General features: G+C 45.4%; 1 protein-coding gene across 2 annotated transcripts in view; it reads left to right on the top strand.

Annotated features, from left to right (window-relative positions):
• Window positions 1-14,954, top strand: part of RAD51C (RAD51 paralog C) — a 67,525-nt gene that overhangs the window by 21,819 nt on the left and 30,752 nt on the right. For both annotated transcript variants that reach the window (XM_030186127.1, XM_030186126.1), the window contains exon 6: window positions 3,205-3,271. In XM_030186127.1, the coding sequence (XP_030041987.1) occupies window positions 3,205-3,271 (67 nt within the window). The remainder of the gene's footprint in view (window positions 1-3,204; window positions 3,272-14,954) is intronic.

The following is a 14,954-nucleotide window of genomic DNA, read 5'->3' as shown; positions in this document are numbered from 1 at the left end:
CCTGCACGGTCCATCCAGTCTGCCCAACAAGATAAACTCATATGTGCTACTTTTTGTGTATACCCTACCTTGATTTGTACCTGTCCTTTTCAGGACACAGACCGTATAAGTCTGCCCAGCACTATCTCCGCCACCCAACCACCAGTCCCGCCTCCCACCACCGGCTCTGGCACAGACCGTATAAGTCTGCCCTGTCTCCCACCACCAGCTCTGCCCTAAAAAAAAAAAAAAAATTCTCAGCAGCAAATTGACTAATTGGGGATCTGGTAAAAATATGTAAATCAGTGCTGGAATATACTACAGGAACGTGGATTCACAGAATCTGGTGTTGATCCACTGGTCCTCAACAAGGAACCATAGACCCCTCTACAGGAAGCACTAAGTACATGCATGTCCCAAAGAGCTCATCTTGGATACTCGTGTGTCCAAGAACCTTGGTCCCACCTGAACCAGGCACTTCCAGAGTAATAAGAATGAAAAGGTTGTAAGCATTCAGTCAAGCCAAAATAATGTACTGTCGGGAGCCTTGAGGAAGCACTTCCGCACAAAACTATGAAAAGGGCCATTTCTCCTTCCCCCACTCACTAAAACTACAACCTCGCCTTGTCAGTGTAAGCAAGACAGTACTCTAGCTTCATCAAGAGGACCTGGCTCTTCCAGCTAGTGTGAGTTTGGCTCCAGGAGACTATCATCCAGAAGCCTAGGAGCAGATGTCTTCACAGTACCTTGAATCCAGTATCGCATGCTTGCCTTTTTGCTCATACCACCAATCTTAAGGGTCATTCAGAAGATTATGCAAGACAAGGCAAACATACTCATAGCCCCACATTTGCTCAGATAGCCTTGGTTCCCATGTGTCTTGGTACTGTCAATAGATCAGCCTCTTCCTCTGGACAACAACCCAATGTTTCTCATGCAGCATGAATCCCAAGTTCTCTCTTAGCAGGGGTAGCCCATAGCTGACAAGATCTTCAGGACATACTTGTAGCAGTTCACTGGAGCTCCATGAGGAAGTCCTACCAACTCAAGTGGCAACACAATGCGTTCTCTTCTACAGTACCATGTCCATCTGTCAGATTAGGCCTTCAAAACAAACTCAGTGCATCTTTATCTTTCTGTCATTGCAGTATTGCATGGCCACCTGCACAGTGAGCCAATCTCAGCACAACCCATAATAAAATGATTTATGAAGGGCTTAATGAATACTTGCCCACCCCTACTGCTTCCATTTTCCCTCTAGGACCTCAGCATGGTCCTGACACAACTTGTGTCTTCCCCCTTTGAACCAGTGAGCAGTGTGTGTCTGTCATATGGAAGACTGTGTTCTAGATCACAATAACATTGGCCCGAGGAGTCAGCAGGATCCAGGCACTAGTATATTATTTCCCCTATACTAAATTCCTTCCAAATAGGGCCATGTTCTGCACACATCCAAATTCCTGTCTAAGATAGTCTTGTCCTTCCACATCCCAAGATATTGCCCTCCTTTTCCTCTTCCCCAAACCTCAGTCCTACTAGGCAGAAATCGCCTTTCATGTCCCAGATTGCGAAAGAGCACTTTCATACTCCTTGACTCAACTATCTATCTCAACTCTTCATTGTCTTCCATCCTGTCCAACTTCACCTCCAGATTCCTAAACTAGCTCTATCCACCTAGATTGCAGATAGGATAACCTTCTGCAGTCAGCAATCAAACCTCAGTCCTCCAGATCTTTTTTTTTTTTTTCTTTATTTATTTATAGACCACTTAAAGCGATAACCATTGGATGATGTCACTACAGGTATATTTGCATCATAGGTAAACAACTCCATTTTATGGCTGGAAAAAATATCTTTAAGTAGAATATATGTTTTTTTTGTATTTCATTATTTTGGGTTGCTTTTAATTTTTCGTGTACTACACTTCTGTTTACTGACCCCTAATTATATTCATATTCTCTCTGGTAATTCAACAGCTTTCAAATAGCTCTGGATACTAGTTTGCCTCCTAAAGTCTTTTGGGTGAGGGAATATGACAAACACCCTTATTGCTGAAAAATAGGTTATAAATTTGGTGTACCAGGATTTCCTTATAGGGATAGTGTAAATTCATGGCAGTGGTGTTAGTAGCAGCACGACTCGGGGGAAGAGCCATTTTAGTTATAAGGGAGTCTTGTCATTCCTATGCAAAGTGCTGGTGCACCCTGTCCTTTCTATGGTGTTTGTGTACAGGATCCCACTGTGCAAGACTAGAACTATATGCTTAGCTGAGCACTAGATGGCACTTGGAAGCTGCAATTCTTTATATCCACTGAGGACCATATGAAACCAAGAATTGAGGTTTTAAAATGGCATCCTCATGTGCACTCTTAAAAGCTTTACTCAAACGATTTGACTCTGTTCTCTTCCCAATAATTTGTTAGACTGCAGCATGGTAGTTTTAATTTCCAGTGTTAAAAATAACTTGTATCCAGAACAGCTGAACTAACAGATCAAAGAACTGTATCCCCTGCTGACATCTCACATCTGTCCCTGCCAGAACGTGTGACTTCTGTAGGTGGATTCTAAGAGTCGTTTTTCCTGCGTGGCCACAGGAGATCGGAGGAGTTACAGCCTTCAAACTTGATGCTACGCTTTATACATCCCTCAACCACTGAGCTAGAAAAAGAGAGGAATTTCAATAGCACGTTGTTTATTGTCTCAGCCAGGTTCTGATCTTTTGCTCTGTCAAGGTGAAAAATTGTGTTTAAAATATTGTAATTCTTTTGAACTCCTCTGATTTGTAGGCCTGACTATAAAAGATGAATTCTAAGCAGCTCTTTTCCTCAGAGCTCATAGTGAGAGGACAAAAGTGAACCAGTTTTGACATAACCTAGACTTGGCGTGGCGTAATTCAGTTTGACACAGAATATTTTGGTTCCTCACCCAGAGCATTATGTAGTTTGGGGCAAGTAAAATATTTAAGGAAATGGAAATGTGCTGGAAATCTTTTGAGAATTCCAGTTTTCTAGTTATGTGGATTGTATGCATTAGTCATAAAAGATGTCTGCTACAAGTAATCTGTGCAGGTGTATACACCAAAATCGTATCTGAACACATTTTTTTAGCAACTGGTATTATAGAGAATTTTAGTTAGGCAGATTTTCTGCCTCAAAAACAAATGTATTCTTATTGCTATTGCACCTACAATAATACCAGTAATCCTTTTTCTTTTTGCTGTTACAGGTCATCTTGACCAACCAGATGACAACTCGGATTGGACAGAGCCAGTCTATGCTTGTGCCAGCTTTAGGTGGGTAGGAAAACAGTGTATAAGACCAGGGAGAAAGATCCTTCCAAATAAGTTATATTTAAGCATTCTTATAGCATAATATATAGCGATCCCTTCCTAAAAGAGCTTGAAGTCTGAATTTGCTGCCAAACGGAACCGGAACTAAACTGACTTGTCCAGGGTCACCAAATGTGTCAGAAAGCAGAATTTGAATCCTGGTCTTCTGGTTCCCAGACCATTACTTTAATCACTTTGTCATTCTTTCTCGCTTATATTAATTTTACAGAACTTGCAGAATGGTGGACAATAAATGAAGCAAAATGACAGTTCAATTGGGGCAGGTGCATGTACATCAAATTAGCGAGTCGCTTCTTGAGCTAAAGCTGATATTTTCAGGTCTCTTGGTAGTCCTGCAGATATAGAATAGTAAGCAGTTCTGGAAATGTGCTCACTGTTGTGGCAAAACTGAGAACTGGTAATTCAGTAATACTGCTGTCTTTATACACCAAGAGCTTTGCTTCCACTCCTTGATTACTATTTAGGGAATGTTCTTTCTATTAGCTGAAATTTAGTAACATTTTCATATCTATCTGTTAATACATTAGAATAGCTGTACTGAAAATTCAACGGAGGCAGCCTGACCCGAGCACATCCCTTCTACCCCACTATCTTGTCAAGTCCAAATTCAGACTGACCTACACTTTTCTTCTCCTTAGAGAATTCTGTTCATTTCAGAATTCTTTCACAGGCAAAAGGTTAGCAGCAGAAACCGCAGCAATTGTGGTTGTTCTTCTCCTCCACCCCCCACCCCCACTCCAAGCCAGAAGAAACACTTACCATACCCTTGTAGCAGTCGCTACCATTTTTTCTCCATACATCTGCCAGTGTACAGCCAGGAGGAGGGGGAAAGCAGCTACTCAGCATGTCACAGCCTTCACTGCTGCTCTCTACCTGACTATTAATTTGAACCACACAGTAGAGCTGCATGGTTCAAATTAACATTTTGTCACCATGCAGCAGAGGAAAAGGATGCGGCCTCATGCGCAGTCACTCTCCTCCTTGGTGCTTTGGTAGCTGTATGGAGCAGGAATGGAAGTGATTGCTGCAGGGGTAGAAAGAGTTTGAGTGCTTATTTTTTTAACAGGCTGGTAGGAAGAAAGCGAGCAGCTGATCACTTTTTTTTTTTTTTTTTTTTTTTTTTTTTTTGCGGGGGGGGGGGGGGGGGGCGACACAGCATGATGAGGTTTGGGGGAGCAGAGCAAACTGGGGATGCCTTGGAGGGGGAGTGAGACAAAGCAAACTGAAGGGAGTGTTTCTAGGGAGGGAGAGAGCATACCAAGGGTTTCTTCCAGCATGGGAGTTGAGGAAGAGAGCGCGTTTGTGGGTTCTGGCTGTGGAGGGGGGGGATGGAGGGAACAAAGCACCCCAAGAGGATTTGCTTTGTCTGGGGGGGGGGGGGGGAGAGCATGCTGAGATTTATTTTTTTTTAATTTTTTTTTCTTCTGGTGGGTTTGAGATAAGGGACAGAGCAAGCTGGAAGTATGTTCCTGGTGGGGGGGCAAGAATGGGAGGGGAGCAGAGGGAGGAACAGTGAGCTTAGGGGAAAGAGTACTGGGGGTCTTGCTAGGAGTTAAAGAACTGGGGGAGATTCACTGGGTGTTTTGCTGGAGGGAGGGGGGAGAGAACTGGATGTCAAGCCTGTATGGGGGAACGTTCAGGCCTTCTGATGGGGAAATTCAATGCAAAATAATAGCAAGTAAAGCATGCAGAGTTTTAAAATATAGTGCACAAACATTTTCAAGATTTTTGTGCAGCATTTCCCCAGGAGTAACTCTGTATCTGTTCTCTTTTCTACTTGTAAGTCTGCAGGTGTTTCTGTTCCTGGAGTCTTCCCATCCTATCGCATCGCTCCAGCACCACAGCTGTAATTTCCTGAGCTGCAGGTGCTTTGAAAAGAGCATGCTAGTGCTCTGTTGTCTTAGTAGACCCAGAACAATGGTAAAATCTGATCCCTCAGCAACTCTCCAGACCCGTCAAGACGCTTGGGGGTTATGCACGCCTACCAGCAAAGGGAGACTGGGAACATTTAACTTTGAACACTGTATGTGCAGAACCCCAACCAGCCAGTATTTCTCAAGTCTCCAGTAGAGAGTAGACGTGCAGTCTGTGCAACTTGACTGATCTGGTAGGCCCTAGGGGTTCCTTGGTGCTCGGGGTCTGTCTTTGGGCTTTTCTTCTGGAATTTAAAAAAAGCTAGGATGTAACCCTGTACTTTGGCTCTTGTGCTTCTGGGGTGTGGGTCCAGTGGGGCCCCATTTTTCCCCTTGGGGTGTTACACCCAGGTGGCCAGGTCCCTCCCCTGTGCTGCTCTCCTGAGTAGACAGCTTTGTGCCTCAGCTACCGTTTTCAGGCGGAAGCCTTGAGTGCCACTTCAGCCTGCAGCAACAGGGCTCAAATGAGGAAAAAAAGGCTCCAGTTTAGTACCGGTACCTTTTCTTGTGCTGTCTGGCAGAACAGAGCCTGTTTGTGCGAGGGAGTTAGTGGTGTTTGCTGATTTGACTCCAGATCACATCTTTCATTCTCTCCCTCTTACCGTGGTGATGTCTGCAGGGAAACTGCTCCACTGCTGCTCGTGTGCACACTGAGGTGTGGAGGCACCAGGATCTCAATGCCGGCTCTGGGGGGGGAGCCAAAACCACCATCTGCACCTCCAGAGTTAATCGCAGAGGTTCATGCAGTAGGCAGTGCTTGTTCTGAGACAGTCATGCAGGCAAGTTCGACAGCGGTGGTCCCGTTTTTGGCAGGAACCGCTGCCATCTTGGATTCTTCCCGCACTGCAGAGCCACCACAGTCGTTGCAGGAGGAACATTTTAGAGGTCCAGCCTTGCTTAGTGAGAGCTCAGGAGGGATGGGATTCCCTCCTGAGTTTATCTGGCCTCTGTATCAAGCTTGGAAATTTGGAAATTGGCTTGGACGGACCCTCCGAGGGGGGGGGGGAGGGGTCTGGTGGCTGCAACGAGACCTCACCTGAACTGGGCTGAGGATCCAGAAACATTTTCTCTCCTAGGATCAGAGGAAGCTCTAAGTGACCTCGGGAAGGAGAACCCTTTGGATTCATCTCAGGAGAAGGATTTTTCCCTGCTGGGGGAGGACCCCTCAGTGGTCAGGATTTTTTATAGGGATGAGCTTAAGAGTTAATTGACCAGATGTCTTCTACTCTTAAGTTTGAGCCTACAGAGGCCCCCGCAGGGAAGGCTAAGCAAGTAGACCCTTTGGTTAAAGGGATTCGGCGTTCTCCGTGATCCTTTCCCAAGAATAAAGATCTCAGGGAGATGGTGGTACAAGCGTGGTCTTCTCCAGATACTGCTTGTAAGGTGTCTCGGGCTATGGCTAGGCTTTACCCTGTCCCTTAGGAGGATAGGGACTCCATAAAGCCTCTCACAATGGGTGTGATTGTGACAGCGGTGACTAAGGCTATGGCTTTTCCAGTGGATGGTGGCACGGTGCTCCGTGACTGCCAAGATAAGAAGTTAGAATCCTTTCTTAAGCGTAGTTTTAACTTATTGACTCTGTCACTGCAAGCGTCTCTGTGTGGGGATTTGGTGGCTTGCGCTTGATTCCGCTGGGCTGAGAAACTGCTGGATGATCTTATGGTGGACAGGGCTTCCTGGGTACAGGAACTGGCCAAGCTAGAGATGGGCTATTCATTCTTAGCTGATGCTCTTTACAATTTACTACAAGCGTCAGCGAAGAATATGGCCCTGGTGGTAGTTGCCTGTCAGGCGCATTGGTTACGGGGATTTGGATAAGTTGGTCTTGGGGAAGCTGAAGTCCCATGCCTTCCAGAGGTTGGACCCAAGTCAGGTAGCCAGGGGTCGTCAGAGCATGGTTGTTTGCGGGAAACTTGGCGTTACAAGGTCGAGCGGAGCGCCCAGAGGTCTGGCTTTTTTTCAGCGGAACCAGCCCTTTCAAGGGGGACGCTGTGGAGGGCGTGACTCAGGGGTTGTTCGTCCTGTGCGCAACTCTCAATGAGGGTGTGGGGGTCCAGTCTCTGGTGTGAGTGGGCACTCAGTTGAGACAATTTTACCAGAGGTGGACCCAGATCATGTCGGATCAGTGAGTCCTCGAGGTAGTACACGATGGATATGCGCTACAGTTCAACAGTCTGCTGCCTGAGTTCTTTCTGGAATCTCCGTGTCCTTCTCAACTCAAGGCAGGGGCAGTTCGAGAAAGTCTGCTTCGTCTGTTCAGTCTGGGGGCTGAAGTGCCCCAAAGGGAACGGGACGTGATGCTATTCCATTTATTTTGTGGTGCCCAAGAAGGAGGGTTCCTTTTGACCCATTTTAGATCTCAAGAGGATCAATGGAATTCTGAAAGTCCCCTCTTTTCAGATGGAAACGTTGTGCTCGGTCATTGTAGTGGTTCAGAGAGGGGAATTTCTCACTTCCCAAGGTTTGACAGAAGCTTATTTGCACATTCCCTTCCAGGCAGCTCATCAGCATTTTCTTTGGTTTGCCATCTTACGGAAGCATTTTCAATTCTGTTCTCAGCCGTTAGGTCTCACGACGGTGCCACTGACCTTTTCCAAGGTCATGGTTGTAGCTGCCGCTTTGTGGAAGCAGGGCACCTTGGTCCATCCTTACTCTCAACGATTGGTTAATTCGAGCCAAGTTGTGGTCTGAGTTTCTTGGAGTATCTGAAGCGGTGACCGTACGTGTGGTGAGTACCTAGGCTGGGTGGTGAATTCGGCCAAGAATCATCTGCTACCGTCGCAGTCCCTGGAGTATCTGGGGGGTTTGTTTTGACATGTTGAAGGGTCGTGTGTTCCTGCCTCCCACTCGAATTGCCAGACTGCAGGGGCAGATTTGGCAGCTTCTTTCGGAGAAGGCTCCAGCGGCCCATTATTACCTTCAGGTACTAGATCTGATGGCAGCAGCCGTAGAGGTGGTCCCGTGGGCCAGGGCACACATGTGGCAGTTGCAGCTTCCTCTTCTGGCTTGCTGGTCCCTGTAGACGCAGGACTTGGAGAAAAGGTAACCTGTGATGGGAGCCCCTCCCCCCACCTGCCACAGTCTTCAGTGGTGGCTACACACACCAAATCTGGAGAATGGCATGCCTTTGGACCCTTCAGAGTGGATAGTTCTCACCACGGATGCCAGGTTGGGGGGGGGGGGGGCTTATTGTCTCAGCCAGGTAGCTCAGGGCCATTGGTCAATGGAGGAGGCTTGATTGGTCCATCAGTCGGTTGGAGACGGCGATCTGGTTGGCTCTGGTGTTCTTCTAGTTGCTTCTCCTCGGCAAGGCCGTAAGAGTTCTCTCCAACAACGCAACAGGCCGTAGCCTATGTTGACCAACAAGTGGGCACAAAGAGCCGGGCGGTTGCCGAGGAGGTGGCATTGTTAATGTGTTGGGCAGAAGTTTATTTTCAGGATATATCGGCGGGTCACGTGGCTGGCATGGACAATGTGAACGCAGATTTTCTGAGCATACACACTCTAGATACGGGAGAGTGATCTCTTCATCGTTCGGTCTTTGACTGCATCGTGTTGAAATGGGGTCTGCCAGTGATGGATCTCATGGCAACAGCCAACATTGCTCAAGTGCCACATTATTTCAGTCGACAGAGGGACCCTTGGTCCGAAGGGATCGACACATTGGTTCTTCCGTGGCCACCTCAGGAGTTACTTTATATGTTCCTTCCATGGCTGTTGGGTTGTGTGGTGCAATGAATCGAGTGATCCTGGTGGCTCCAAGTTGTCCGTGTCATCCGTGGTACGGAGATCTAGTGCGTCTGGAGAAGGAACCACTTCCTTTAGGGGAGATGGTGCTGTTGTCTCAGGGTCCAATCGTGATGCCCGACCCATCTCGGTTCTCGCTTACGGCTTGGCTTTTGAAAGGAGCAGATTGAGAAGGAAAGGTTTTTCTCCCAGAGTAATTTCTACTATGTTACGGTCACGTTAATGGTCCACTTTGTTGGCTTATGTGTGCATGTGGCGAATTTTTAAGAATTGGTGCCTGGATTGGGCTTTGCAAACATCTATCGCACAGGTTTTGGAATTTTTGCTGCATGGTTTGGACAGGGGTTTAGCTCTGTCCTCCTTGAAAGTGCAGGTTGCGGCTTTGGCCCGTTTCCAGGGGAAGGTTCAGGAGATGTCCTTAGCTTCTTCTCCAGATGTGGTCCATTTTTTTGCAAGAAGTCAAACTGATTCGTCCGCCGTGGTGTCCGTCTGTCCCTCCGCAGGACTTGACTCTCATCTTGGATGTGTTAGTCCTCCTTTTGAGCCGTTGGAGATGAGCACCTACAAGGATCTTACCCTGAAGACTGTTTTTGGTGGCCGTTTCCTTGGCACGGAGGATTTTGGAGCTGCAGGCTTTGTCATGTGGAGCTCCTTTCGTGTCTTTTTTTCCAAGGAGAAGGTTCCAAAGTAAACATCTTTAAGTCTGTCCCCCATACACCTTATGACGAAGATCACTGCCCATTTTAGTAGCCACCTTCTGTACCGACTACATCCTGTTTATATCTTTTTGATGATGTAGTCTCCAGAATTGTACACAGTGCCTCTGTAAATCTCATTTAGACTACTAACACCTCCTTTTTTTTTTTTTTTTTTTTTTTTTTTCCCTACTAGCCATTCCTCTTCCTATGCACCCAAGCATTCTTCTGACTTTTGCCATTATCTTTCCTACCTGTTTGTCTCTCTTGACTAGATTATACATTTTGCATTACAGGGACTTTCTCTTATGTATATCTGTACAGTTCTGTGTAAGCATGGTGGCACTTTAGAAATTATGGTTTAGTAGTAGATAGTTCGTAGAGTATCATTTAGTGAGTGACATCTCTTTGGGATGCACACTCTGAATTCTGTGTTCAGTGCCTAATGTAACACTGTGAAGCAGCACTCCTAGAACAAGTGATAGGTTATCTGTTCTACTATGTAGCCTCTCGAACAGCACCTGTACTTGCAAAGGCTTATTGTCTGCATTAATTCCTTTGTTAGTCTGCCCTGCATAGCTGTCTTATGTGATGGTTTGTTAACCTCCTGATGGAGATGTTTTGCTATATTTTGATGCAGGTGACTTCCACTAAGTTTGTTATGGGTCCTTTGCTGTCTGTAAGATCGGTATGACATGTAATTTGAACTCCTTCACAAGATGGTGAAGAGTTGGGCCATGAGGTATCTTACATGGTCTCTTATTGGTCTTTAAGGTAATACAAATGTGGATGAACATCCAGAGTAAGATGTCAAGGTTGGAGACTCATTTAACACCCTTTGTGACCTGTGCAGTTCTGGACAAGCAGCACGTTTGATCTATTGTGGAATTCCAAATTTATTTTTATCTATTTGGATTCTGCTCACACCTTTTCAGTAGTAGCTTAAGGCGAGTTACATTCAGGTACACTGGGTAGTTCCCTGTCCCTGGAGGGCGCACAATATAATTTGTACATGAGGCAATGGAGGGTTAAGTGACTTGCCCAAGATCACAAGGAGCAGCAGTGGGATTTGAACCTGCCAACTCTGGATGTCAAGATCAGTGCTCTAACCACTAGGCCACTCCTCCAGACTGTCCTGGTAATGATCCTGGCCATTGCTGCCGGATGAGGACAAGCCTGCATTGTTTACTGAAGTACAAAAGGAATTTGTTCCAGAACACCAGGATCATTCCCTCAATAGATAAGTTTCCTCCAACTCCACAGTCCCAGTTCACTTTTGCATGTCTCTCATCACAGCACTTCCAGGCTGTTTTCTCTTACATCCAAGGTCTTAATTGGGCCTGCCCTGGTATGATAAGGGAGGGAATTGGTCACTGGACCCCAGTCTCTGAAAAACATGATCTTTGATTTTCCACAGTTCTCTCTTGATCCCAGAGCTCTTCCAAAGTCCTCACAAGCATCATTTGTCCTCCTCATGGAGTCTGTCTGAACAGAGACAATATCATCCATGTAGAGGGAGCCCTTCACAGGCTGCCTTTGGATTCCTAGTATTGTGATCCCTCTGATTCCGATGTGTTGTCTGATGCGTTCATGAAGATCTCAATAACAGAAAGGGAAGGAGTGAAAAAAGGCATCCTTGCCTGACCTCTTATCTAATAGAAAAGGATCCATTTTCCAAATGTTTATAACCATGGCACTGAAAATGGCAGTGTACAACACACTAAGGTATCTACAGAATGATTTGCCCAATCCTAATCCCCTGAGCACCTTATTTTAGAAAATCGTAAGATAATGGTAATAGGCCTTCTCTTGATCCAAGCTCACAAGTGCCGCTTGCAACCAACAGTCCTTTATGCAGTGGATCATGTCCCTGATCATTGGCAGGCTGTCTACAATCCTGTGTCTGAAGATGCTGCAGTCCTGATTTGGATAAATCACCCGTGAGATGACAATTTTCAGTCATCTGTGCCAGGATCTTATAGTCTACATTTGGAAGAGAGAGAGGGTGCCAGTATTTGAGATCATGTCACTCACTCTTCTGCTTAGGCAGGAGTGTGAGTATTCCTTCTGTAGAGTGGGCAGCTTGTTGCCAAGCTTCTCCCATCTTCTCATGTAGGTTTGGGCTGACAGATTTCCACATCCTGATGTGCTCCTTAGCCATGAGGCAGTTGCTGCACAAGGTCCTGCCCAACTTGAAGTATATAGCAACTGTGTACAACTCTTCCAGCTTGAGGGGCATGTCTGTGGCTGCCTTTTCTGGGAGATTAATGGCTTTAGTGAATCAATTCACCAATCTTGTCTTGCATCACTTGAGGAATAGAGATCACTATAGTAGTCAATATCATTGTGGTCAAACAATATAACTTGTTTCATGGAGTTTTTTGAAGGAGGATTTGTACTTTTTGTCCGTCCGTCCCCCCCCCCCCCCCCCCCCCCCCTTTAGTGTTCCGCTGTAGCCTTGAAGATATTTTTCCTAGGTTCTTCCTCCGTATCATATCAGGTCATCATCTATGGGCCACCAATGGCCTTGGAATGATAGAATAGTCGTAGCTCACCTTGCACAGTCTTAAACGTCTTCTCAAGTACATGTCTGCCGCTCTTCCCCTGAGACATTATGGAACCCCACCTTCCATTCCTACCACCATCCATTGGTAGGAGTGGATGAAGAGGTCTCACAGAGACCTTTTGTGGTGCTAGAACATGTGTGCTACATTCTTCAGGGCATCAATCTAGTGATTAAATGTCCTATTCTATTTGTGGGAGATTGCATCAGCTGATTTGCTAGTGCCTTCGTTGAGGCTTCCAGTGAGTCATCTGCTTTAGTGCTAATGGTTTCTGTCCTCTGTTTAGAGTATTCTGGGGTTTCTTCTGTAAGGCAGTTTAGTTTGAAAGTCCTCACTGATCCTTGTTGGTATCCTCTAGATTCTCCATTCTAGGTGTTTTTGTTGTTTTTCATGGTGGGCATGATCAGGGTTTTTGCAGGAATCTTCCTACTTACTTTTCAGGCTGCAGGGATCCCTTTTATGATGGGATTGGGATGGATCCCTAGGGACCAGGGCTTTGTTCTTGTTTTCCAGTGTGATTTTAATTACATTCTTGTGATCAGTATGTATGGTTACTGCTTCAGCAGAGGCTACACATAACATCTTTCATTGCTTTGTCTGGGTTTCCTGCAGTTCCTGCATATCTTGGTGATGTACTCCTTCACTGCATTTCCTGCAGATCTGGAACTGGCCCAAGGAATACAGGGAACCCAGGAAACCTCCCAGAGGGAAGGCCATCAGAAGATGCTAGAGCCCATCCTATGTTCTAGGTCCATTCTAAGGTTGGATATAAATAGTCTTTCCACTGGTACAGATGCTTCACTGATTTTCTAGCTTGACTCATTTTTTGGGGGTAACCTTTCAGAAACAATTGAGGGAAGGTACTTATGTATTTATCAAGGATGTAGAGGCTCTGGAGAAGGTCATTTTTGTCTCTTGCCAGTGTAGCACAGGTTGAAAAGAGGGTCTCTGTCTTCCTTGCCTACAGGATAGTCCAGTACCTCAGATAGAATCCTGCTGAAGTGATAGTGATGCAGAATAACCCACCTATAAGGACTCTCTGCAGGCATAAGTTATCAGTTGGGGAGAGTCACAAAGATGTCCCTTGTAGTGCAGGGCTCATTCCATCCACCTCCCTCACTAAAGCTGAACTGTACCTTTCAGTCGGGGTGAATATTCCATTGAATATAAGATTTTGATGACTGTACTGGAAGGGTCATTGGTGACTCAGTAACGAAAGAGAAGGTGTGTGTTATAATGGAGTTTTGTAAGTAGGATGAAGTGTATATAACCTTCAGAGCTTGTTGTAAACTGCCTCCATCCCTCAGACTTTAAGTGACAATGATTAGATTGAATAAGAACCATTGAGGTCAGCTTTCTGAGTGTTATCACTGTTCCAGATTTACTGAGGCATAGCTGGTCATTTGTGCTTGTTTTCTGTTTTCTACAAATAGTGTCCTAACTGCAGATTCTGTTGCACATGCAGTTCCGTAGGGAAAGCATTTGACAAAATGTCAATTTGCTGCTTGAAACCTTAACATGGCCTTCTCTCAAAATACTTTACATGTTAGTAGAATGTGATTTTAAGCAATTTCTAATCACACTGTAAGGATTCCTTTCTGTGTCACACCTCCTTACTGTTCTTCCCCTCACTGATTTACCAGGCATCTTTTATAGCTCCATGCCAGAGGAGAAGCTGGTAGTTAATGTGCAAGAGATTCACATGCTAGGTTTTTTTCCTGGGAAGCAGCCCACTTATTCCCTAATTTTTAAAAGCTGATTATAGCTTTCTGTGACATGCGGCTTCTGGTGTACTTAGAAGGAAAAATCAAATGTTCTTTATTGCGTTCAGTTCTGGTCACCATATCTCAAAAAAGATATAGCAGAATTAGAAAAGATTTAAAGAAGAGCAAGCAGAATAATAAAGAGGATGCAACTCCTGCCATATGAGGAAAGGCTAAAGAGGTTAGGGCTCTTCAGCTTGGAACAGAGACGGCTGAGGGGGGATATAATTGAGGTCTATAAAATCCTGAGTGGTGTAGAATGGGTAGAAGTGAATCGATGTTTCACTCTTTCAAAAAGTGCAAAGACCAGGGGACACTCAAATTACATGGAAATAAGTTTAAAACAAATAAGAGGAAATGTTTTTTCACTCAAAGAATAGTTAAACTGTGGAACTCGCTGCTGGAGGATGTGGTAACAGCAGTTAACGTATTTGGGTTTAAAAAAGGTTTGGACAAGTTCCTGGGGGAAAAGTCCATAGTCTGTTATTGAGATGAACATGGTGGAAGCCACTGCTTGCCCTTGGATTAGTAGTGTGGAATGTTGCTAGCTATTGGGTTTCTGCCAGGTACTTGTGACCTGGATTGGCCACTATTGGAAGCAGGATACTGAGCTAGATTGGCCATTGGTCTTGACCCAGTATGGCTATTCATATGTTTTTTTTTTTTTTTATAGCTTTTATTTGTAAAAACTAATAGCATTACACATAACCAAGCCATAGAGTTATATCAGATTGCAAAAAACTTCCCACACTGCCCCTCCCCACCCCCACCCATCACAGTAATGCTTGCATACCTTCTTATTTGTAACCCTCCAGGAGTATAGTTTTCCACCCAGTTTTTTAGCTTGGATTAAAATGCTTTATAAAAGCCCTTGGCATTAGGGATGTCCCCTCTCCCCTTTATTTTTAAATTTGACCTTTGAGTTTTTTTGCTCAGTACCTGGC

The sequence above is a fragment of the Microcaecilia unicolor genome, chromosome 13 (genome assembly GCF_901765095.1).
Source record: "Microcaecilia unicolor chromosome 13, aMicUni1.1, whole genome shotgun sequence".
In the NCBI taxonomy this organism is placed as follows: Eukaryota; Metazoa; Chordata; class Amphibia; order Gymnophiona; family Siphonopidae; genus Microcaecilia; species Microcaecilia unicolor.
Note: the sequence above shows the minus strand (reverse complement) of the source record. Positions and strands in the feature narration are given on the sequence as shown.